Raw genomic sequence first — 26,282 nt, 5'->3', positions numbered from 1 at the left:
CCTCAAGCTGAAGCGAACTTGGGTTCTGCAGCAGGACAATGATCCAAAACACACCATTAAGTCCACCTCTGAATGGCTGAAGAAAAACAAAATGAAGACTTTGGAGTGGCCTAGTCAAAGTCCTGACCTGAATCCTATTGAGATGCTGTGGCATGACCTTAAAAAGGCAGTTCATGCTCAAACCCTCCAATGTGGCTGAATTACAACAATTCTGCAAAGATGAGTGGGCCAGAATTCCTCCACAGCGCTGTAAAAGACTCATTGCAAGTTATCGCAAACGCTTGATTGCAGTTGTTGCTGCTAAGGGTGGCCCAACCAGTTATTAGGTTTAGGGGGCAATCACTTTTTCACACAGGGCCATGTAGGTTTGGATTTTGTTTTCCCTTAATAATAACAACCTTCATTTAAAAACTGCATTTTGTGTTTACTTGTGTTATCTTTGACTAATATTTAAACTTGTTTGATGATCTGAAACATTTAAGTGTGACAAACATGCAAAAAAATAAGAAATCAGGAAGGGGGCAAACACTTTTTCACACCACTGTATCTCCAGCAGGATCTGACGGTTCCGAGTACAACAACTTCGGACCGCCAGACGGGGCTCACGCCAAAGACAGACATTACATTTCTGTTTTATGTTCATCAAATAAATGCAACCTAAAAAATTACTCAAATCTGCGAGTCTTCCTGACAGAACGGTATGATTTTTCGTGACTTTCAGTTCTGTTTAACGGTTACTGAACGTGCAATTTTCCAGCGATGCGAACGGAATACTAAACTAAAATACTCTCACAGTGTTTCCAGCAGTGCAAAACTACTTAATCTACAGCACGAAACAGTTATTTATGCAGTATAAATCAGTCGGTGTGGTTACTGAATCTTTTTATTTTATTACATTTATCTCTGATTTGTTTTATCTGCTCTGTTGAACTCTTAGATCATCTCATCATTTGGCAACAGGATACCGAGGATGGTAAATGCAAGAAAAATGGCATTTCTTATTTCCAAATAATTCTTCCTTAAAAGTACTGAAATAATCGTAAATAGAATCGGAACCGGAATCATTAAATTCCTTATGATTCCCATCCCTACCAATGAGCAATAGTTATAGTGGTGCTGTGACATCAAGAAAACATCTTTAATACATACTATTGTGATTTATTTCCTTTGAAGATGACCTGAATACATTAAAAATAAATAAATTTTCAGAAGATAAATATTTTTTAATTTTTTTATATTTACGTTAACGTAAGAGATTAATTGCAATTAAATATTTTTTACATATTAATTAACCCTTTAAGCCGGCGGGCCCACAGGTAAAAAATAATAATTTCAAAATATTAATAATCACAGTCTTGATCAACACAAAATAGGTATCGTTTGAAAGCTTAGAAACTCTACTTTCCAATGCATGTAGACATTATGACCAAAACTGAACAAGTTTATATTACATATGACCACCAGGAGATGGCGCCAAATACATGACACAGATTCAATGATGACTCAAATGGCACAGAATGAAACTCATTCTGTGAAATCTCATTACTAAAATCATGTCTGCATGCTATGCAAACCTTTAGTCATTGTTGTGTTTGCATGTGTAATTAGTTCTTATGTACAATTATTATGTTTTATTTGTTTGGAGATGTTTTTGGACACTATGATAACTTTTGATTGCTTTGTCGTATCAACACAAAATTTTACTCAGTTACAGTTGACATGATTGGGAACAAAACAAAAGCTTTTTCAGAGCCACCTTATTTACACCCAGAGCTATATAATGGCAAATAATGTTTTGGTGCGATTTTTCAGCAGTTTCTTAGGCTGAGAGTCATAGAATGTATCATAATCTATATCATTAAAACATTTGAAAAGTTTTCTTTACAATGATACCAAACACTTGACCCTCCTTGATTGTTTTTTAACAATTATAAGCCTTTAATGTTGGGTATGCCACTGAAACAGGAAATCGTAAAAAAAAAAAAAAAAAGAACTTAAAAGCTTAAAGAGTTAATAAGAATAAAATAAACATCTGACGTTGTGGGTACCGTTACAAGGAAATTGGCTTAATAAACAAACTGAATAATGACTTAATGAAAATGTACAAATGCAGAGAGGTTTCTGTGAAGGTCAGGTTTAGGCGACAGAAAATATTATTTGTTCAATATTAAATAAACAGGAGTCAATGAAAAGTCTCCAATATGACAGAACAACAAATGTGTGTGTGTATGTGTGTATGTGTGTGTGTGTGTGTTAATACACACCTCTCTAGTCTCTGCATGGTGAGCGCGAGTGTTTTATTGAGTTCTTCTATGATGCGGCTGGGCGGATGTATAGAGAGGGGTATTGTAGAGTACTGCTGCGGGTGAGAGTAAGTGAGAGTGTGTGTGTGCATGTGTGTGGCCAGTGATGGCAGACATTTCAGAGGAAACGAAGATGCCGGTTCACAAATCATCACTTTCTTTGGAGGGAGAGGTGGAGACAGTTTAGCAAGTGTTTCTAAGAGAAGAAAAAGCAAAAAAAACATCATTTAGTTTTTCATGATCATTTTCCACTTTTACAATTAAACAGACTGTTTTTACTATTGTATCTTAAAGACTTCCTAACACTGAATCATTGTTGATGTGTAACCAGGGCTGGCCGATACATTGAATATTCATAATATATTTGATTTGTGCTATGCGGAAAACAGGGACGGAATCGCGGAATCCAGTCATAAAAATGGAATTAACTCTCAAATGTGGAATGTCCCGGAATTTTACATATTTGGGATAAAAGGAATGGGTTCCCACTCTTTTCAAGGCACAATTTTCCAGGACATTTTATGTGCCCAACCGGTGTAATATTTAAGCAAAAACACACTAGAGGTCTTAATATGTATATTGTGGTTATTGGATGGTTATTTTGCCTGAATTCTGTATTTTACGGTTTAATTAAATTTGATATCAAAATGCTGTTTAATCAAATGAATTTATTAAAACTTTCAATCAAATGAAAATAGAAATATATTAACTTTTCAACATAACATTGCATTATTTTTATCAAATGAAGTGCCTTAATACAATCTGAAACAACAATGGAGATATTTTTGTCAAATGAAGTGCTGCACAACAAATCATCACAGATGTGAGATATTGCTTTATTATTATTATTTAATTGCATTTAATTACACTATACATTACATATCTATACAGTAGTAATATATTGTTGTCCTTTTTTTCACCCTTTTACACATCCATTTAAATCAAGCTTTTATTTTGACGTTTCTGTGTTTTTGACAGTAATCTCTCACCGCAGTGCGCTATATGACCCAGTGTGATTATTAAACCCCAAAAAGCTGTGATTTCATTAAATAAATATAGTCTGTATGTGCTGCATGCTTCAGAATGCTCTACTCTATGTCATTTACTACACAAACACATGATGGTCACGATGAGCAGTTTTGAACACATTCAATTTGAAGCGCGCAGCACATGCAGATTATATATTTACTCAATTAAATCGCAGCATTTTGCGGTTTAATAATGACTCTAAGACATATTGCGATTTTAATTTGATTAATTGTGCATTCAAACATTCATTTTCATCCCAAATATGTACAATTCCTTGACATTCTGTGTTTTATAGCAGATGCCGTTTTTATGACTGGATTTAGCATTTCTGTCCATGTTTTCCGCATAGCGGAAATCATAGGGCCGTACATGTTGTAACCGCAGTAATGGTAGACTCCAATCATTGAATTATTAAAAATGTATTCACATCCCGAGGTGTAAAGGCGGCATCACCACACTACCACCTCGGGGTGTGAATGCATTTTCAAAAAAATCTGCGGTCTGACCATTGTCATTGAATGAGGGCTTCGTTCATGACAGTCAACCGTTGATGTTGTTTCACAATGCACAGCCGCTGACAGTGACAAAACTATACGAACTGATGCATTTGACAGCCATGACAATCATTACTATGTTTTTATAGATGCAGCACAAACCTTGTTAGCGACACAGTCAAACAGTTTCGTTATACAAAAATATTTTCCAGGACTAATTATTATTTTCCAGGACATTTAGGTATTTTTCTCATTTTCCATGACTGGAAAACTGCACTGCAAAATTCCAGGTTTTCCAGGACGAGTGGGAACCCTGCCAAATTCAAATCGGATATGTCCTAGCGTGATGATTAATCCACAAAAAGTGCAGATTTAATTGAATAAATATAAAGTCTGCATGTGCTGCACACTTCAAAGTGAATGAGTGAAGCTGTCATCAAAAACATACAAACTGAAAGTGCTTTATTGGGTTTTCCGCCAAAATAAAAGCTCAATTTATCTAGATGCATGAAATGTAAGAAATTGAAACAGACATGCACTATAATTAAAATTAAAGTATTGTAAAATGTAATATTCAATATAATAATAAAAATAACAAATAATTATATTTCAACTATAATTGTATTAATATCTCACAAGCAAGAGATCTGTTGTACTGAATATAAGTGCTTTCATTAATACTGTGATGCTGAGTTCGCTAGTTCGCTAGTTCGAATCCCAGGGTGTGCTGAGTGACTCCAGCCAGGTCTCCTAAGCAACCAAATTGGCCCGGTTGCTAGGGAGGGTAGAGTCACATGGGGTAACCTCCTCGTGGTCGCTATAATGTGGTTCGCTCTCAGTGGGGTGCGTGGTGAATTGAGCGTGGATGCCGCGGAGAATAGCGTGAAGCCTCCACACGAGCTACGTCTCCGCGGTAACACGCTCAACAAGCCACGTGATAAGATGCACGGACTGACGGTCTCAGACGCGGAGGCAACTGAGATTCGTCCTCCGCCACCCGGATTGACGTGTGTCACTACGCCACCACGAGGACTTAGAGCGCATTGGGAATTCCAAATTGGGGAGAAAAACAACGAGTCTCTCTTGTCTCGTATCTAGTGAGTATCGAGTGTTAAAACAGATGTTTTAAATAAACTGCATTAGCACAATTAGATTTATTTCCAGGAATAAATTCAAACAGTCTGTTCCAATGAATGCAATCGAAGCACGATTCGTTTGCGGCATTTTGAAAAAAATTAAAGTCTCCATGTGGAATTTTTCTTGTATTAAAATGTTTTTGTAAAATGTATATGTAGGTTAATATTGCAATATTTAACTAGTTTATTACAATATATTGTTATATTGGTTTATATAAATAAAAATAATCACTCTTTCTTGTGTTCAATTGGTGAAAAACTGTGAATTATGCCTTTAAAACACTATTTTAACTAGATTTTTTTTTACGGTATTTTACTCGCATTTAACAGTAAATCTACTCTGATAAAATTGGTGTTTGGTTGAAATGATGTTCCTCTATTGAAAAACAAATTACCCTTTTAAGCCATTTCAGAGCAAAATCATAAATACATATGAAATTATATTATATATAAAAATAAGATATAAATCAAATATCATCCAGGATGAAAAAAGGCAAACAATAGTGTAAATGTGGGCGGTCATATGTTAATGAGCTCCGGTCATATGTTAATGAGCTCCGGTCATATGTTAATGAGCTCATGGTTGTGATTTCATAATCATGAGGATTTCTGAAACAAGCCGGGGGGTTTCTGTTGTTGTTTTTTTGCAGTTTAGTTTTAAATAAATGTTCTGGGTGGACTGGAGAGGAAGTTCTGAAAGTCGCAGTATGTCACATACAACATCAAACTCTTTAGAGAAGTCTACAGAAGAGCCCTCAGTAGTGTGTTACCTGTCAGGTGGTTAGGTATTCTGCTGTATGGCTTCGGCGGTAAGGCAGGAGGCTGTTTTAACACTGATGGCCTCATGTGCGTGATGTCAGCATTGTCGCTTGGCAACGGCACAGGTTTGACAGAGGGCGGGGCTTGAGATGGCTTTGAGACGAGATCAGTGAGACATGTCACTGTTTCTCCAGACGACTGGACCTCTGAGAAAGAAACTAGATCGGACAGAGGGAATATGACTGTTTATAAACTGTACTCGTTACTAGTCCATTTTTACAAAAACAAAACAAAACAAACAAACAAACCAAGAAACTATGATGAACATTATAAGTGAGCTTATTATAAAAAAATGCTAATGACCCATTTAAAGACTGTAGTTGTGTATTGTAACACACCTGTAACGGTGACGCTGGTGTCTGTAGATTCTGATATTGGACTGATGACCGTCTGTCTGTCCAAATCACTCACACACACATGACCGCTGTCAACACTCACCTCATCTACAAAGACACAATCAACACTTTGTGATATTTGAGATATTTTAGTTTAATTTAATAATTCAGGGTTCTCACATTTTTTGACCAAATTCCATGATATTGCCAGGTTTTCCATAACCGTGGAAACCCATATAACCCCCCATAAATTATGCTTAATTATAATTATTTAATGAGTCAAGTGGAAGAAGTAGTCCTGTGAAATGTAATCAAAAGTTATTATAATAAAAATAATATTTATTGTAATACTGTATTTTTAATAACATTTAATAATGTAATAAATAATAATAATTATTATAATAAATATAAAAATAATTCCTCATTTATTAACTACTTTCCTTTGCCTAGATATATACAAAACAATGTTTTATTAATTTCAGATCTATATTTTAATAATTTATTTTTTTAAATACTTTATTTATTTTCTTTTGCCTAAACTTAAAAGAAACTGTTTTAATAATAGTAGACATACACAAAATACAATATTTTATACCTATATTTTACTTTAGTACTATTTTTTTATTAAAATAAATTATTTTCTTTTGCCTAAACTTAGAAGTGACTGAATAAATGCTTAATCATTTTTTTAAAATTAGACCTATATTTTACTTTTTTATTATTTGTATTAAATATTTTTTTTTCTATTAACTATTTTATTTTGCCTAAACTTAAAACAATGTTTTATTAATTTTAGACCTATATTTTAGTTTATTATTATTTTTATTAAATATTTTAAATTTTTATAAAACATTTTCCTTTGCATAAACTTAAAAGAAACATTGTTTTAGTAATTTTATACATATATTGTACTTTAGTTGTATTATTTATTAAATAATTTAGATTTTTTATTACAATTTTGGTCATTTTAAATCTCCAATAATTTATTTTCATTAAATATTTTTTCTTTTTTATTAAGTGTTTTTTTTATCTAAACTTAAAACTATTTTTTAATTATTTTAGACCAATATTTTACTTTATTAATATTACGAATTAAACATTACTTTTTAATTATTAATTTTCTTTCGCCTAAACTTAAAAGAAATAATGTTTTAATAATTTTAGACCTACATTTTATTTTATTATTATTTTTATTTAAATATGTTTTTCTTTTTTATTAATGTTTTTTTTGTTTTTGGCCAAATTTGAGAGAGTGAGAAATAATTGAAAAAAATCTCCTATTGTTTTAAAATAATTTTAGAACTATATTTTGATTTATTATCATTTATTTATTTATATATATTTTTTCTTGGACATGATTTGCAACACTTTTCTCAGAATGACCCGTGTGTGTGAGTATCACTATTTACCTGTCTCATACACTTCCTTCAACACTCCTCTCTTGATGAGCTCTTCTCTGCTCTGACGTGTCGACATCTTCCTCTCCAGAACTGTCAATAATTCATGAAACAAGCCAAAACTGAAAACAGCTAAAGATAGCAGCGCATCAGTCTGTACGTGTGTGTGTGTGTGTGTGTACAGGTAGTTGTGCACGTGTGCAGTATTTTCACATGTGTGTGTTTACCGGCAGATGTCTGTTTGAACGAGTCACTCTTTTTCTTTCTCCACTTCCATGGTTTAAAGAGTCGTCCTAGACTGGCCAGTTTGCTGCGCCGGCGGATTGGTGGTGTGTGTGTCCCGGGCACCAGAGAATCCGAGCGCATCGCCGCCAGACGCTCAGCGCCCTCTACTGAACACAAGACATGCGAGACATTTTAAAGAAATAGTTCACACAAAACTAAAAATGTTGCCATCATTTACTCGCCCTCATGTCATTCCCAGTCTGCATGCAGTTATTTTTTCCATGGAACACAAAAGAAGATTTTTTTGGAGCTTGTCCGAAGTGCTGTTTTCCTTACAATGAAAGTGGATGGTGATTTTTACCATAAAGCTCTATAAATAAAAAGTACCATAAAAGTAGTCCATAATACTTATATATTAAGATTATATATATACTGAATATATATATCTGCATATACGCATATATTATATTAGAAGAGTTCTGAAATCAGACAATAGTTTTGTGTGAGAAACAGACTCAGATTTAAGTTGTTATTCACTGAATATCTTCCCTTCCACCACAGCTTTTAAATCTCTTTGCATTTCCATATATTCAAACTTAGAGCACCGCAATTAATCACGTGACACATGAGAACCAATAGCATTCAGCATCATTGACGCTGAAGCAATCATTTAGTTTTAAAACACTTAATATTGCGTACAAGTCGCATGATCTACTTTTATGTAACTTTTATGCTGCTTTTTGTACTTTTTGGAGCTTAACAGTAAAAATCACCATCTGCTTTTATAGGAAAAAAAGAGCAGCTTATTGTTCAAAACTTCACTATTTTGTTAAATGAAGGAAATAAAATCATACCGGTTTTAAAGAACATGAGGGTCAGAAAATTATTGAAATGATTGATTTTTTTGGATGGACTACCCCTTTAAATAAATCATACTTTACAAAACTTTTAAGTGTAATGTAAATGAGCAAAAACGTTTAAAATGTCTAGGACAAAAGCTACATCATGAAGTCTTCAATAAAATCAGAACTGTTATAAATGTGCTAAATGAACCAAAATAATTCAGGCTATTTTTAAAGGTAAAGAAACTAGGCGAATAACTGCATCATAAATGCAGCAGCAGGGAGCAAATTCCTTTAGGATCAAATAACTGGAAAAACTAATCTAACCAATCCAATAATCACCACAGAATTTAATAAAACACTTTTCCACCCTCTTTCTTTCCTTTTTGTCCGAGACGTGTTTTTATCATTTTTTCCATAAAAAAGCACATTTATTATTAACACATTTATTCTGTTAGATGAGGTGAAATTAGAAAAGGAAAAGACTGTCAAAGTCACATATATATAGTATAATCCCAATCTTCCGACGGCAGGAGAATAAGAGATACGCTTCATATCATTATAGTTCTGCTCTGATAATCCAAAATTCATTTCCCACTCATGAATAATATGGTTTCTTACTGATTAGAAAGGGCCTAATAAGTAATCACTCCATATTGTATTATGAGTTCAGCTTCTATTCTGCCTAAATAAATAAGTGGTTTTAATTCGGTCACTTTTTCAGCATGCAAAGAACTTTGCTTTGAAATGAGTAAATGAGAGCAATGCAAAAGACCTTCAACAGAAGCAAACAGAAGTTATAGTCAAAGGAAACGGTGCTCACAACCCATTTTCCTCACATAATTTTGATATTTCTGTGTTATACAGGATATTAAATGAGAAGAAATGTAGGTTGGGGCTCGGTGACATCAGTAGGGCTGAAACGAAGGATTATTTTGATAATCGATTAATCTTCAATTATGTCTTCAATTAACTGAATGAAAAAATGACATTTTAATTCCTGTATTTTGTTAAATGTTTTTTAAATAGAAATTATAAAAAATAAAATGTATTCCTGTATTTTGTTAAATGTTTTTTTAAATAGAAATGATAAAAAATTACATTTTAATTCTTGTATTTTTTAAAAATGTTTTTTAATAGAAATTATAAAAAATAAAATTTTAATTCCTGTATTTTAATAAACTTTTTTTAATAGAAATTATAAAAAAAACATTTAATTCCTGTATTTTGTTAAATGTTTTTAATAGAAATTATAAAAAATAAAATGTATTCCTGTATTTTGTTAAATGTTTTTTAATAGAAATTATTAAAAAAAAAAAAATAATTCCTGTATTTTGTTAAAATGTGTTTTTTTTTTTTTTACAAAAATTATTAAAAAAGAAATTTTGCTTCCTGTGTTTTATTAAAATGTGTCTTTTTTTTTTTTTTTTTTTTACGGACTTAAGGATTTGGTTCGATTCACGGTACTGAATTCACAATTTGATACTCTCACTTTAAACAAAGCCTGATTTATGAGAAGTTACATTTGAATGTTTTTTATTAAGCTTGTTATGATCTTTGAAGTGTTTCTAAAGTCACGTCAATTTGTCTCCCTCATTTTTCAATCGAGTTATCATGTAAATGCATTTTACTCTACTGTAGTGACATCACTGACGGAGTACACGCCACACATATCCAATTAATCGATAATGAAATTGGCTGTCGATGATTTTCATTATCGATTATTATTAATTTTATTGATTAGTTGTTGCAGCACTAGACATCAGACAGAAAGGATAGTTGTTACAGAGGTGGAGCAAGCAATTACATTTTGATGACCATTTTATTTCTTTAGAATAGTGTGCAAAAATAACATTTGAAAATAAATAGCTTCTACTCAGAAACGTACATATGTTCATATAACATTTTTAGCTTTACTTAATTTGCACTAATGTGTATAAAATATCAATTATAAGGTGAACTTAATGATACATAATGTAAATTCATAATTGTGAGCTCCTTGAACTTCTTCGTTTTAAAAAATCCATAAATTAAGATTTTAAGTACGACTAACTCAAAACGATCAAGTGCAGACCTAAGCCCTTGCGCTTGAATAATTTAAGCACAATTGTTTGTTCAAAAGAAATTTATCGGGACGTTTAATTAGTTGTTATTCAGAATTCATAGAGATTTCAGCTCATTTTAGTATTATTGATGTTGTTTTACTGTAATTATAATAATGTTTTGTGTAAAGTTATAGGGTGATTTGGTGAAGTTATTGCATATATGTAATTTTTCGTTGCACATGTGAATGTATGTAGCTGGAATGCAGCTTTATCTGCACTTCTTTGTGGAATCAATTGTTTAATGACTGGCCTCAGTTGAGCCAATTAAATAGAAACAATACTATTAAAGTTCATTTGAAACAACGTGCAATTAGTTGTAAAATCTTCAGAATCTGATTCTGAATAGCACAACCGTTGCACTAAAATCACTGGAAACTTCCTCTGGGAGAACTCGAAGTGTTTTTGGCTCCTTCGCCTCTTAGTCTTTTTCTCTAAACTAAAACAACACCAACTCTCAGAGTGTGTAAAAATAGCTTGGGTGCATTACAAACGGGTCAGCAGGTAAAGGAAAGTGTGATGCTCGTTTTCCAGCTAAACACTAAACTGAGTACCACTAACCGTATAGACTGACATATGTAAGCAGTGGCGCCAGAACCGGGGTGGACGGGGGGGCCCATGCCCCCCCCCCCCTTTTAGCGTACACCTCAACTGAACTTTGGCTGACATAAAAATATGCACACATCTGGCACACGCATTAATAGCAGTATAGCCGAAGTCTTTCTAGCAAAAAGTCAAAGTCAGCACCTATCTACTTGAATGGGGAAACACCGAAATCTCAATAACGGTAGGTCAAGACTACAATCAAAGAACCAAAAGAACAAATCAGCAATAAAATCTGACAACACTGGTATCATAAAGGGTGCTTCTTTATCTCATATTACGCTAAAAAACGGCATTTTCTCAGCTCGTGTAGCTAATGCACATGCACGTTCTAGAGTTGATTGACAGGCGATGTCCGTATCTAAAAGGTGATTGGCTCTATTAACTGTAAGGCGGTGATTGGCTCCTGTCTACATACGTTGAGTGCTCAGAGCTCCTTGGTTGGGCCCTCCAATTTCTCCCATTCATTTGAATAGAAGTGGCCCATCTCTGCTAAATAGCCTCTGATATAGCATGGGAACTGACCGAAAAGGAGTGACTACAAGCTGCTTTGAGACACTGATTTCCTATTCTTGATAGAAAATAATGATCAAACTGATGTCTCCCTCAAGCAATCAAAAGATCAGGCATCAGCAACCTCAAGTGATGAGCTCTTCTGAAACACACTTCATAAAGATTTGAAACCTTAACAAACCATTTGTTTCAATCCAACGCTTCATGACTTGATCACGTCATGTGATTTCACCGGCAGGTATCACTCGTGTGTGACGGTACAAGCACTTCAAACTATAGAATAATTTACCGAATCAACCGATTCTCTTGATTAAGAATAATCACACCCACGCTAACTAAAACAATAAGAAACCCATGCCATAACATAAATTACATAATTAACATTACATGAGACATACCTCATTAATTATGCGGTGAAAACAGCCAATAGCAATTCCTCAAGCATCAACAACAACAGACGTTAAAGTATATTCCTGGTAAGGACTATAACTCCATGTAGTTTTAGCATCTGATATTCATTCAAATAGGTAAACGTGACATTTTTGAAAATATGCAGACGTCTGATCGGTCCATCTAACCAGTGATCTACAAAAAGCCCTGGAACATGAATAAAACAAGCTAGAAATTAATGAAAGTGGACGAGCGCGTGCTGGCTGTGACTGCCTTTTTGTGTTGTTTGTAGACGCGTGTTGAAACATAAGGAGATATTCTGTTACACACAAGTCCTGATGTTTATGTTAGTAGTTATAACTTGCATGACATGACTTACACCGATCAGCCACAACGTTAAAAGCACCTGCCTAATATTGTGTAGGTCCCCCTCGTGCTGCCAAAACAGCACCAACCCGCATCTCAGAATAGCATTCAGAGATGAATTCTTCTCACCATAATTGTACAGAGCGGTTATCTGAGTTACCGTAGACTTTGTCAGTTCAAACCAGTCTGGTCATTCTCTGTTGACCTCTCTCATCAACAACGACGTTTCCATCCACAGAACTGACGCTCACTGGATGTTTTTTATTTTTGGCACCTTTCGGAGTAAATTCTAGAGCGTGAGAAAATCCCAGAAATGCTCAAACCAGCCCATCTGGCACCAACAATCATCCATGTGATTATCTAATCAGCCAATCGTGTGGCAGCAGTGTAGTGCATAAATCATGCAGATACGGGTCAGGAGCTTCAGTTAATGTTCACATCAACCATCAGAATGGGAAAACAAAATTTGATCTCAGTGATTTGGACCATGGCATGATTGTTGGTGCCAGATGGGCTGTTTTTTTTTTATTATTATTTATTTATTTTTTATCCCCTTTTCTCCCCAATTTGGAAGCCCAATTCCCACTACTTAGTAGGTCCTCGTGGTGGTGCGGTTACTCACCTCAATCCAAGTGGTGGAGGACGAATCTCAGTTGCCTCCACTTCTGAGACCGTCAATCCGCGCATCTTATCACGTGACTCGTTGTGCATGACACCGTGGAGACTCACAGCATGTGGAGGCTCAAGCTACTCTCCACGATCCACACACAACTTACCATGCACCCCATTGAGAGCGAGAACCACTAATCACGACCACGAGGCAGTTAGCTCATGTGACTCTACCCTCCCTAGCAAACGGGCCAATTTGGTTGCTTAGGAGACCTGGCTGGAGTCACTCAGCACGCCCTGAATTCAGGGGTGATAGTCAGCATCAGTACTCGCTGAGATACCCAGGCCTCCACCAGATGGGCTGGTTTGAGTATTTCTGGGATTTTCACACACAACCGTCTCTAGAATTTACTCAGAATGGCGCCAAAAACAAAAAACATCCAGTGAGCGGCAGTTCTGTGGACGGAAATGCAGAGAATGCTGACAAAGTCTATGGTAACTCAGATAACCACTCTGTACACTTGTGGTGAGAAGAATATAATCTTTGAATGCTATTCTGAGATGCAGGTTGGTGCTGTTTTGGTGGCATGAGGGGGACCTACACAATATTAGACAGGTGGTTTTAATGTTGTGGCTGCTCGGTGTATATGGTAGTCATAGAGTGACCATATACTGTTTGCACAATGTTATCAGGTAAAAGAACAGTGGTTTAAAACCTATGTGGGTTTCGTATTATTCTTCTTTCAAGAGGGAAATTTGACTTCATTCACAGTATGACAAGACTGATATTGAACATTAGTCATAAAGTCAGCAGCATTAGGCAAAGTAGGATAATGAGCAAATATTGCTTTGTATCCTATTATTAGGGAAGAGGAAATAACTTTAACCCTTACCTCTTCAAGTCACACAATGTCAAATGCAATATGCTGCTTTAAAACGGTATAAAACACAGGGCATATTGTGCTTGTGTAATGTTGTTGAATGCAGACACAAACAATTAAACGACTGTCAAACGATTTAACAGACACATAAAAAGAGGGACCGAAACACAAGAGCACGCATTTGAACCAACAGCTTTCCAGAAGTATCCAAAACTGAAGACAGCTGCCTCATCAAAGATATGTGTGAACTGAATATAATGACAAGTGTATGCCAGTCTGTGCCAGTGGCATGGAAAAAGATTGGAATCTGTTTAGTTAGATTACATCAGCATTCTATGTTGATAAACAACTAGTCAATCACCGTGATTTTGACAATTTTGGAAGCTGATCTGGTGTAAATAACCCATATTATTTTTATTTTATTTTATAAATTGGCCATATTGACGGTGGAATGTTGTTGTGATGACGTCACAACCAGCCCACCCCAAGTGTATGTAGGCCATCAAGACATTAACAAAATGTCTTGTTAGTAGGACTCAAAATGACTCAAAATAAACCGACAGAACATAACAACAAACATTAAAATAAGGAAGAATCTATCAATGATTCAATGCCAAAATAAAAGCACATCAGCAGCACATAACAAATATTACATAACAATTATTTACAATACTTGTAACATGCAGTTAACACATAACTATTATCTGCAGTAGCTTGTTACTTTATTACAATAAAAAAAAAACAATGTCACACTGTTATTGCAATTAATAGCCTACATGTAATATTTGTAAAATAGACACTGTAAAGTGTTACAATATAACATGAGAGTGAATTACCAAATAAAATGTGTTACTATTTAACTATCAATAACACATCAACACGGTAATAATGTAATATGTGACCCAAGGACCAACACTGATGGATTATTAGCACATTCATTTCTGACCATCACACGCGTTGTAATCAGTGTTGGGTAAGTTACTCTAAAAAGTAATTAATTACAAACTACTAATTACATCTTCTACAGTGTAATTAGATTACTGTACTAATTATTCTGCATTACTTATTACTAATTACTTTCTAAAACCCTTATCAGCCTGAACCAGATGAAAAATACAAGGATAGACATGAAACTGTTCTTTTAATTCTTTCAAATAAATCATATTATTAATTATTCATGAACTGGCCAAAGAATTTAAGGGGGCGGAGTTAAATTAGAAAACATACATTTTAGACCTTAAATTTTTATTTTAAATTCACTATAGTTTTTTAACAATATTTTTCTATAGTCTATACAGTATTAAACGCAATTACATCAGAAGTAACTGTAATTAAATTAAGAGTAATCCCTTACTTTTTTGTTCTCAATGAAAAAGTAATTTAATTACAGTAATTAATTACTTAGTAGGCTAATGCATTGCAGTCAACACTGGTTATAATACACGTTTGTGGATCGAGCATCTGTCCGGGCGGGCCCGTTATCCGCGGCTGCATCATTCAGCATCACTCACCGTCCCGGATCTCATTCCCGCGGCTGCAGTTACTGCAGATGTGCTTGATATGACCGGAGATCACAAACGGCGTGTTGTTGTTACCGGGGGCGGCCGGTTGCCGCAGTTTAACCAGATTAAACGCTCTCCGTTTGCGCGGTTTCTCCGCAGGCGCGGGCGATACCAATGATAGTGACGATGAAGAAGAGGACGCGTTCTCCCGTAGCCGAGCGGTGATCCAGGTCCCGTGCGCTCCCGTGAATGCGGGACCCGCCATGGGCGCAGCCGCCACTGATTAAGCCACCTTCCCCGTCGGTATCTTCTTTAACATCTCATGCTTTTAAAACCCCCGTTTCCCGGTAAATACATCAGTAACGCTTGCTATATTTGCGCAAATTAAACCAAAATAATAAAGAACGCTCGAATGGCGCAGATTTGTTTATCATCAGTGGGCAGATGCGCCTCTCGGTAGCATCACTTCAAATTCATCAACGTGACGCAAAAATCTCTGCGTAAAAATACGCGGACCGGAATCTGCCGTTAACGGGAGCGAATTTACGAATCCCATCGCTGTTATGAATATGAATGACGTGATGTGACGTTTGCCCAGTAGGCCACGTCTGATTGGAAGACGTGAAGGCTTGGCTAATGAATATTAATGACGCAAAGTGACGTTTGCCTGGTAAGCCTAGCTGATTGGCAGACGTTGGGAACTGGGCTACTACGCTGAAGGCTTTGGCTTATGAATATTAATTAGGTTCCATGAAGGAAGCTCGCCAGCGTAATCATATTCATGAGCAACTACTTCGGTGTAGTAGGATTCGTAATTTCGCTGTCCGCACGGTCCATTCTGAGAGAATCCAGACCGGATCTACCGACAGACCCCGCTTACGTCACCGTATTTCGAATAACGTCGCACCGCTAGAGGCTGCGGTTCTTCAAACCCAGATAAAAATAATATTATAAAATTAATAACTGTAATATTGTTTTCCCATAAGACCCACACCTGCTTCAGAAATGTAGCTCTAATAACTATTATACATATGGATATTTTTTTCTTTTTCAAACTGGGGTCTGGGATCACCAGGGGGCCACAAGGCAGTGCTAGGGGTCCACAAAAATTCAGGGGGAAAGTTACCATCACTGTAAAATAATATATATATATATATATATATATATATATATATATATATATATATAATGAAAAATATATATATTTCTTATTTTAAAAAATAAGAATAAAAAACATATATATATATATATATATATATATATATATATATATATATATATATATATATATATATATGTATATATGTATATATACATATATATTTCAAAATAAAAATATTTAATTTTATAAAAATAAATATATTTTTCCCAAAAAATTAAAAATTATATATATATATTAGATTTACACATTTCAATTTCATTACAAAATTTCATCAAATTAAATTGAGTAATTTTTCATCAAATAAAATAAATATTTTAAGTTTTATCAATTTAAATTTGTTAGACATTACACAATTAAATTTAAGGGAGTTTTTTTATGAAATTGAAATGTGTCAATCTTAAAAATAGGCTACATTTTGTGTGTGTGTGTGTGTGTGTAATAAATAGGGATTGTATTTCACTATTCTCTGTATAGCTGCTTTGGAACATTATTTATTGTGAAAAGCGCTATACAAATACTTTTTTTAATGAATTGTCAAAATGTTTCCTAATTAATAAAAAGCAAAAAAAAAAAAAATCCAGATAATAGTTTAATAATTTACAGTGGTTTTAGTACAATGATAATATAAAACATGTCTCTATAATATCAAGTTTACTATTTTTCTCACATTTAGGGGTCCCACGCAAGGGGATCATCACATTTGGGGGTCCTCGGCAAGTCGATCTAATTACTAGACCGGTTATATTGTCTAAGTCGAAATAAAAATTTACATATTATTATTTTTATTTTCTAAAGGTTTATACACCTAACATTACTTTAACAGTGGATAAAAAAAACTATTTTCCAGTAAATATTTTCCAGAAAATAGTGTAATAATTTATTTTGTTTAATTTAGCCAACAAACTGTTGTCTTTATAATATCATGATGACTATTCTTCACACAGTATAAATGGGTATATGAATGTAATCACTCATAACATAATCAGTTACACATTGTAACATACTCGTTTTCTCTTCTCCGTAATTGTTTGTTTGGAAAGAGTATTCCTGTAGGATCAGGCCTGCAACAAACAATTGTTCAGAAACGAGGTCAGAGGTCATTTTAAATGTGGCAGAAGTCATTAGAAAATAATTACCCCCATGTAGTCTTCTTTAAACTATACACACCATCACAATACAGTGGAAATGTGTAAATATCATTTATCAGCCACGACTCTCCTCATCAAGACACATGATTTGAGGTACAATTCACGTCTGTACACACTGAAGTTTTATTCTCAGGGTTAGAGGTTTGATCAAATCATTATAGAGATCATCAAAAGAATCATTTAAAATCAGTCTTTATTGAACTCGACCATCCTTGTTGTTTGGCAGCTCTGGTGGTTTTTGTTTGGGGTTTCTTGACTAAACGCGGCTCAGGACTGAACAAATGCAATATTATCCTGTATACATGTGTCTCGCTCTTTCTCACTTCAAATCTCCAGCAGATGGCAATCTCTGGTGCTAATTCACACGTGTGTGTGTGTGTGTGTGTGTTCCATTAAGCACCACATGGCTAATTGTGGTAATTGTAAGTATGTGTGAGCTTAATCATGTGTTTGTATTGTGTTTTCTTCAAAGTGTGCAAACACGTGCATACATTTGTTAAAAACAGTCTAGGTCATATTTAACCCCTCAAAAACAAAAGATATATATATATTATTTTTCACTGTGGCATTATTTTCTTGCCAATTAAGCACCCAAATTCTCATTGCAAAATCATAATACCTAAAAATAGGCTTTATTTTCTTTACGCAAAATATAAATTCCTAATTCTTTTGATTTTGGGGTGGAATATATTTAAGCTTGATTTACTTAATGACTACACTGAAAAAATACGTTTTTTGCACACAGTAAATTTTAATGGTATAAAATGAAGATCTACTTAAGTTCATGACATAATATTGATTAAAGTGAGTAAATTGAACTTAAAAGTTTTAGTTAAAACAGTAACTGTTGACTATCACCCCTGGAGTCGTGAGTTAGAATCCAGGGCGTGCTGAGTGACTCCAGCCAGGTCTCCTAAGCAACCAAATTGGCCCGGTTGCTAGGGAGGGTAGAGTCACATGGGGTAACCTCCTCGTGGTCGTGATTAGTGGTTCTCGCTCTCAATGGGACGTATGGTAAGTTGTGTGTGGATCACGGAGAGTAGCATGAGCCTCCACATGCTGTGAGTCTCCGCGGTGTCATGCACAACGAGTCACGTGATAAGATGCACGGATTGACGGTCTCAGAAGCGGAGGCAACTGAGACTTGTCCTCCGCCACACGGATTGAGGTGAGTAACCGCACCACCACGAGGATCTACTAAGTAGTGGGAATTGGGCATTCCAAATTGGGAAAAAAGGGGATAAAATAAATAAATAATAAACAGTAACTGTTACTTAAAAATTTGAATTAAAATTTAAATGAATAGTTTATTAGAAAAATTCAAATTTTAACTCACCTTATAAACAAATGAGTAACCATGTACCTCATTACATACAAAAGCCTTCCACAGGAAAGCTTTAATGCACACAGACCAAAACAATTTGCACAAAACACACGATGATGGTAACAACCAACAGATCATTTTTTTGATCATGAACGGGTAATTCTGAGTAGAAAATGAACTCCATATTGTAAATACTTATAGTTATTTCAAATTGTAAAATAAAGAAAACTTAAGCTTAATTTTATACTGTTCTTACTAGTTTTAATTAAGTTACCATTACTCTTTCAATCCTAAAGTTGTCATTAATAAAAACATTCAAGTGGTCCTAATTAAACAGTACTTGAAACGTCACATTTTGGAATCATAAATCATATATTTACATTCTGAGTAATACTAACTCAAAATTATCAAGTACAAAATTGCAGCTGTGTGGATTACCCATAAGCCCTTGCTATTATTATGTATGTTTGGTCAAAACAAGGGAACTCACAGTAAGGAGAAAAATAATAATTGTTATTTAAAACTGTATATAGTTTTAATTCTTCTGACTTTTGTTGTTGTTGATAGTTGTGATCTGTGTGAAGTCACCATGAGGGTGATTCGTGTTACCTCTGGTGAACTTGGAGCTTGTTAAATTTAAGCCTTTCTTATTTACTCAGTTGTACTTTACAAAAGTGCAGATTTATGTGCACTAAGAAGTACTGAGGAGCATCCAATGTGCCATATGGGTAACCTATAATTTCCTTTAAACTGTATAAGATGTGCTATAACTCAATTTAAATAATTTAATAAAAACAATGATACTTTTTTTCTCTCCTTTTTCTCCCCAATTTGGAATGCCCAATTCCCGATGCGCTCTAAGTCCTCGTGGTGGCGTAGTGACTCTTCTCAGTCCAGGTGGCGGAGGACGAATCTCAGTTGCCTCCGTGTCTGAGACCGTCAATCCGTGCATCTTATCACGTGGCTTGTTGAGCGCGTTACCATGGAGATGTAGCACGTGTGGAGGCTTCACACTATTCTCCGCGGCATCCACGCACAACTCACCACATGCCCCACCAAGAGTGAACCACATTATAGTGACCACGAGGAGGTTACCCCATGTGACTCTACCCTCCCTAGCAACCGGGCCAATTTGGTTGCTTAGGAGACCTGGCTGGAGTCACTCAGCACGCCCTGGGATTCAAACTCACGACTCCAGGTGTGGCAGTCAGCGTCTTTACTCGCTGAGATACAAAGGCCCCCAAAACAATGATACTTTAATCACAGATTAGTTCAATTAACTTAACATTACTTAAATAAATTAAGTTCAATTTACTTGAACCAAACAAGTATGTTTACTTAGAAAAGGCATGCAAACCGATTACCTTGAAAAATCTAAGTAAGGTCAACTAATTTTATTTGATTTTACAGTGACAAAACCAGAAGTTACTGAAGTAACAACAAAATCAACAATAAAAACGGTGTGAATAAACGTGCAAACAGTCAAACCAAGCAAGCTTATTAATTACTTAAGCTTGGGGCAAAGTTAAGTAAAATGTACTTATTTTATTTACCAGTGAAATGTACTAAAATTAGCAAGTAAATATGACAAGGTTTTCTACTTTAGGATTGATACATGATGTGCACATAAAACATTATGTTGGATTTACTTAAAATATGTATGCAGCAATGTAAAGATAACAAACAATCATAAATCCTATTTACTTATAAGCTGGAGCATTAATTTTTACATGTTTGAATGTAGAATATGCTTAATCTTTTCTGCTATATTTACTTAACCACAAAATGCATTTTTTCAGTGTCGAATTACACAATAATGTAAATAAACTCACAATAAATAATAGTATTTGTGCTGCAAAGTGACGATGATCATCATTATTATTTAAATAGATGAACAGGATGGCACAAATCAGTGCAGAATGAGTGTTTTGTAATTACTTCTGAACAGGAGTCAGTTTGGCACAAAGACAAACAGTTTAATCCATGTTGTTATGCAACTCTAGCCCCTTTAAACACACACACACACACACACACACACACACAGATGTCGTGTTTGGGGTTATTCGACAGACCCTGCAGTCAATGTCAATGTGCGTATCGAATACTCCATTCACAGTGTCTGTTGTGTCTGGCACAAAATACTCACACACCATATTGATTTATCAGCTCATTTAACCACAACAACACCACAGCACCACACACTGATAAAACACTTCACTAGTGAACACTGAGCGAGTCATCTCACATATGATCATGAAACATCAACAAAAAGGCCACAATGGTCATTTGGTTTATTTGTTTACTTATGCATCCTCGAAATAAGCACTGTTCTGCACTTTACTTTTATGAAATTGGACTAGATTGTTTTGATTCAGTTTAATTCTAATAATTTGAATAACTTTTTAATGATACTTTTCACATTTTTCAAATGATTTTTTTAGTAACTGATCTTAACATGAAACGGCATTCACAACATTTTACTTCCATTATGTAACGTACTCAAACAGATCAATTTTAGCCTATTTTTAAGATTTACGCATTTCAATTTCATAACAAAATTCCATCAAACTGAATTGTGAAATTTTTTTACTAAATTAAACTGATCAAACTTAAAATATTTAGTTTTTTTTTATTTATTTTGTTTAAGATGAATTAATTCAGTTTGATTGAATTTGTTATAATAAAACTGAAACGGGTGAATCTTAAAATTATTGTTTTGAGTGAACAGGATAGTCAAGTAAGATTTGATTTCATGTTGACTTTAATATGTCTGATTCTTTCATTTTAAATTACTATTGTGAATGATATGTGATATATACATTCTTGTCTCTCATTGTACAGCGGCAAGAAAAAGTATGTGAACCCTTTGGAATTAGCTGGTTTTCTGCATTAATTGGTCATTAAATGTGATCTCATCTTCATCAAAGTCACAAGTATAGACAAACACATTGTGCTTAAGCTAACAACACACAAACAATTATAATCTTTCATGTCTTTATTGAACACATCCCATTAAACATTCACAGTGCTGTGGAAAAAGTATGTGAACCCTAGTCTAAAGATGCCAACAAAAGCTAGTTAGAGTCAGGAGTTGACAAACCTGGCATCCAATTAATGAAACGAGATTGGAGGTGTGGGTTAGAGCTACTTTGACATTTTGAGTTTGCTATTCACAAGAAGCATCTGCTGACGTGGACCAAGAGATCTCAGAAGATCTACGATCAAGAATTGTTGCTTTGCATAAAGCTGGAAAGGGTTACAAAGTTATCTTGAAGCGCTTAGATATTCATCTGTGCACAGTTAGACAAACTGTCTATAAATGGAGATGATTTAGTACTATAGGTACTCTCACTAGAAGTGGCCGTCCAGCCAAGATGACTCAAAGGGCACACCGCAGAATGCTCAGTGAGGTAAAAATGAACCCTAGAGTGACAGATAAAGACTTGAAGGAATCATTGGAACTGGTTAACATCTCTGTTCATGAGTCTACTATACGGAAAACATTAAACAGGCATGGTGTTCATGGCAGGACATCATGAAGGAAGCTGCTGCTTTCCAACAAAAACACTGCAGCACGCATGAAGTTTGCCCAAGACCACCTTGACACTCCACAACGCTTCTGAGCTGAAGCAGTTCTGTACAGAAGAATGGTCCAAAATTTTTCTGAATGTTGTGCAGGTCTAATCCGCAGCTACCTGAAACACTTAGTTGAGGTTACTGCTGCCAACTGAGGATCGACCAGTTATTAAATCCAAGGGTTCACTTGCTTTTTCCACAGCACTGTGAATGTTTAATGGGATGTGTTCAATAAAGACATGAAAGGTTATAATTGTTTGTGTGTTGTTAGCTTAAGCACATTGTGTTTGTCTATACCTGTGACTTTGATGAAGATGAGATCACATTTTATGACCAATTAATGCAGAAAACCAGCTAATTCCAAAGGGTTCACATACTTTTTCTTGCCACTGTATATTCACTAGTGGTGATTGACCATAAACACAGAAACACACAGCGGTGGCTAATGCGGTGGCCTCACCTTTCTTCTTTCTGTACGGTACAAAAACTCAAAGAGAAATGAGATGACGACACAACATCTCTGCATTTTCATTGCAATAGAAACAATTAATTGTGACAGAAAAACACAGCCCGTAGGAAGTGTGTGTGAGTGTGTGTGTGTGTGTGTGTGTGTGTGTAGGTTTCTCTTGCTCCTTGCTTGAAAATGATCTCAAATTAGAGTATATGTCTCATTAAATTAATAATTAAATGTTTTTTGCTAGGTCAGTTTACTATTTTAAAATGTACTATATTACTATTGCTCTTAGTTACAGTGATTTGATCAAACCTCTAAGAGTAAGTATTTAACGTTCAGTGTGTTTGTGATCAAATCATGTGTGTTGTTTAGGAGAGGTGTGCTGTTACTTTACTAGATCACACTTACCATTTAAACCTGAAAAAACCCCATAGACTTACACTGAAGGAGGGACTCCAGTCAGATCTAGAGAGCAGAATATCAGAGAGATGCAAAACACCCTAGCAACCTCCCAGAACAACCTAGCGACCACCTAGCAACCTTCCAGAATGCCTTAGAAACCACACAGCAACGTGGTAAAACTATTCAGGACATCTTAGCAACCACAACATTTGACTTAACATGCTGACTTTAATCAGCTTCTCAAATCTTATACATGTTTAAAATTACACCGCCACTTCTCAGGTGATAACAACAGTCCTGAAGTATTTTAAGAGTCAAGCTACAGCTCCTCGTAGGCATCAAGATCCATTGATATGATTTCAGAACCTCCATCCAGCGAAGATGCTGGTAGGGCAACATCAGGACCAGAATGTGTTATTTTATCCATCTATTGATTCAGTCAATCTACTGACCAATTCTGTGCATTAAGGTCTATCCACACTAAAAACCAAATATTTGGTACGAAAATGTCCATTCAGGGTTGGGAGGGTTACTTTTCAAATGTATTCCACTACTGATTTAATTTGTAACATATTCCGATAGATTACTCAAGATGGGTAATCTAAATACTTTGAATTACTTCTTCAGCACTGAATGATTTTTTCACTTGTTTTGATTATAAACAAGTTAATAACAGGTGGAAAAAATGCACTAATATTAAAAATATATTCTCTGAAACAAAAAAGCCTAAATGTCTTATACAGTGTTGCTTCTAAAACAAGATATACAGGTATAACAGGTGTTACTAGAGAAAAAAAAATGATGATCTAACGTGGATTTTCCCCTTTTTCTCCCAATTTGGAATGCCCAATTCCCAATGCGCTCTAAGTCCTCGTGGTCGCATAGTGATTCGCCTCAGTACGGGTGGCGGAGGATGAATCCCAGTTGCCTCCGCGTCTGAGACAGTCAACCCGCGCATCTTATCACGTGGCTTGTTGCGCGCGTTGCCACGGAGACGTAGCGCGTGTGGAGGCTTCACACCATCAATTCACCATGCGCCCCACCGAGAACAAACCACATTATAGCGACCACGAGGAGGTTATCCCATGTGACTCTACCCTCCCTAGCAACCAGGCCAATTTGGTTGCTTAGGAGACCTGGCTGGAGTCACTCAGCACACCCTGGGTTTCGAACTAGCGAACTCCAGGGGTGGTAGCCAGCGTATTTTACCACTGAGCTACCCAGGCCCCCAACGTGGATTTTCTTGATAGAAGAGTGCATGTAAAAGGACTAGAAATAGCATTTAAGCTTAGCAAAAAGCTAAATGTTCACATGACAATTTACACGAGGTTAACTATTTCTGCAACTCCAAACTTACTTAAAAAACCCATGGAGTGAACACAACCACATCTTTTTATGATCGTATGTGGATTCTTTTTATTAAGCTCCCAAAAGAAAAATTCCTCAGTGACGTCATATCCACTTTTGACTCCTAACTAATAATAAGAGCGCCCTCTGTCTGCTCGTATGAATGCAACACATCACAAAAAAGTGTTTCATCGCTGTTTAAACGCTCCACAGATCGCATAATTTAATGTACTAATGTTTTCCAACCGAATAGGCTAAATCTTAAATTGAACAACTGACAATAAATTGCACAGTAATCTCTTCAGTACTTTTTGGATGTAACTGTATTCTAAATACCAGTGATTTAAATTGTAACTGTAGTGGTATACAGTTACTTATATTTTGCATTTTAAATACATGTATTCCGTTACTCAGGGGAACGCTGATCATGCCACTAATCCCACGTGTATTAATATTAGGACTGGGGATACATTTCAGATGCATCGTGACCAAATTTTGAGCTATTTGACTATAAATGTCTGTGATTCAGTACCGATTTTCAGAACATGTTCTACAAATCAATGTAAATACTTCTAAATAGTATACATTATGTATTAAACAATTAACATGTTACAAAATATAATATATGCAATATAGTATCATATTTATTGATGGAATACATGTTTAAAAAGCTAAAACCTGACCAAAATTATTAAAAAAAAAAAAAACGTTTTTTTGTATTAATTGCCAGCCCACTGTAACTTGTGATATTATCCTGGCATTAAAAAAGAAAAGTTGGGTTTGGGAGTTCGTTTGGAATATACTCGCAGCAAAATACACGTGCATGAATATTAAGACACCGTACGTGGGGGGCCTTGGTAGCTAGTTTGAATCCAGAGTGTGCTGAGTGACTTAGGTCTCCTAAGCAACCAAATTGGCCCGGTTACTAGGGAGGGTAGAGTCACATGGGGTAACCTCCTCGTGGTCATGATTAGTGGTTCTTGCTCTCAATGGGGCGTGTGGTAAATTGTGCGTGGATCGTGGAGAGTAGCATGAGCCTCCACATGCTGTGAGTCTCCTCGGTGTCATGCACAACGAGTCACGTGATAAGATGCGCGGATTGACGGTCTCAGAAGCGGAGGCAACTGAGACTTGTCCTCCACCACCCGGATTGAGATGAGTAACCACGCCACCACGAGGAGCTACTAAGTAAGTCCAAGTATCCAGCCAGAAACATACTTGAGTGAAAGTAAAAAAGTACCACATAAAATTGTATTTAAGGATGCTTTCACACTTGGTTCGATTGCTTGGCCCGAACCAGAGTTCGTTTCCTCCTTCCGCCCC

General features: G+C 35.4%; 1 protein-coding gene across 9 annotated transcripts in view; it reads right to left on the bottom strand.

Annotated features, from left to right (window-relative positions):
* The window catches only part of LOC127409657 (phosphatase and actin regulator 1-like), a 66,876-nt gene that overhangs the window by 36,521 nt on the left and 4,073 nt on the right, over positions 1-26,282 (bottom strand). For 5 of the 9 annotated variants that reach the window (XM_051644378.1, XM_051644374.1, XM_051644377.1 and 2 more), the window contains exons 1-6: positions 15,556-16,013; positions 7,741-7,905; positions 7,526-7,606; positions 6,120-6,224; positions 5,733-5,939; positions 2,265-2,499 (exon numbers count right to left, since the gene is read on the bottom strand). In XM_051644378.1, the coding sequence (XP_051500338.1) occupies positions 2,265-2,499; positions 5,733-5,939; positions 6,120-6,224; positions 7,526-7,606; positions 7,741-7,905; positions 15,556-15,811 (1,049 nt within the window). In that variant the 5' untranslated portion in view covers positions 15,812-16,013. Of the gene's footprint in view, positions 1-2,264; positions 2,500-5,732; positions 5,940-6,119; positions 6,225-7,525; positions 7,607-7,740; positions 7,906-15,555; positions 16,014-26,282 lie in introns of those variants that run through there. The other 4 variants (XM_051644381.1, XM_051644382.1, XM_051644380.1 and 1 more) reach the window with 3 other exon arrangements.

This window comes from Myxocyprinus asiaticus, chromosome 19 (assembly GCF_019703515.2).
Source record: "Myxocyprinus asiaticus isolate MX2 ecotype Aquarium Trade chromosome 19, UBuf_Myxa_2, whole genome shotgun sequence".
Lineage (NCBI taxonomy): Eukaryota > Metazoa > Chordata > Actinopteri > Cypriniformes > Catostomidae > Myxocyprinus > Myxocyprinus asiaticus.
Note: the sequence above shows the minus strand (reverse complement) of the source record. Positions and strands in the feature narration are given on the sequence as shown.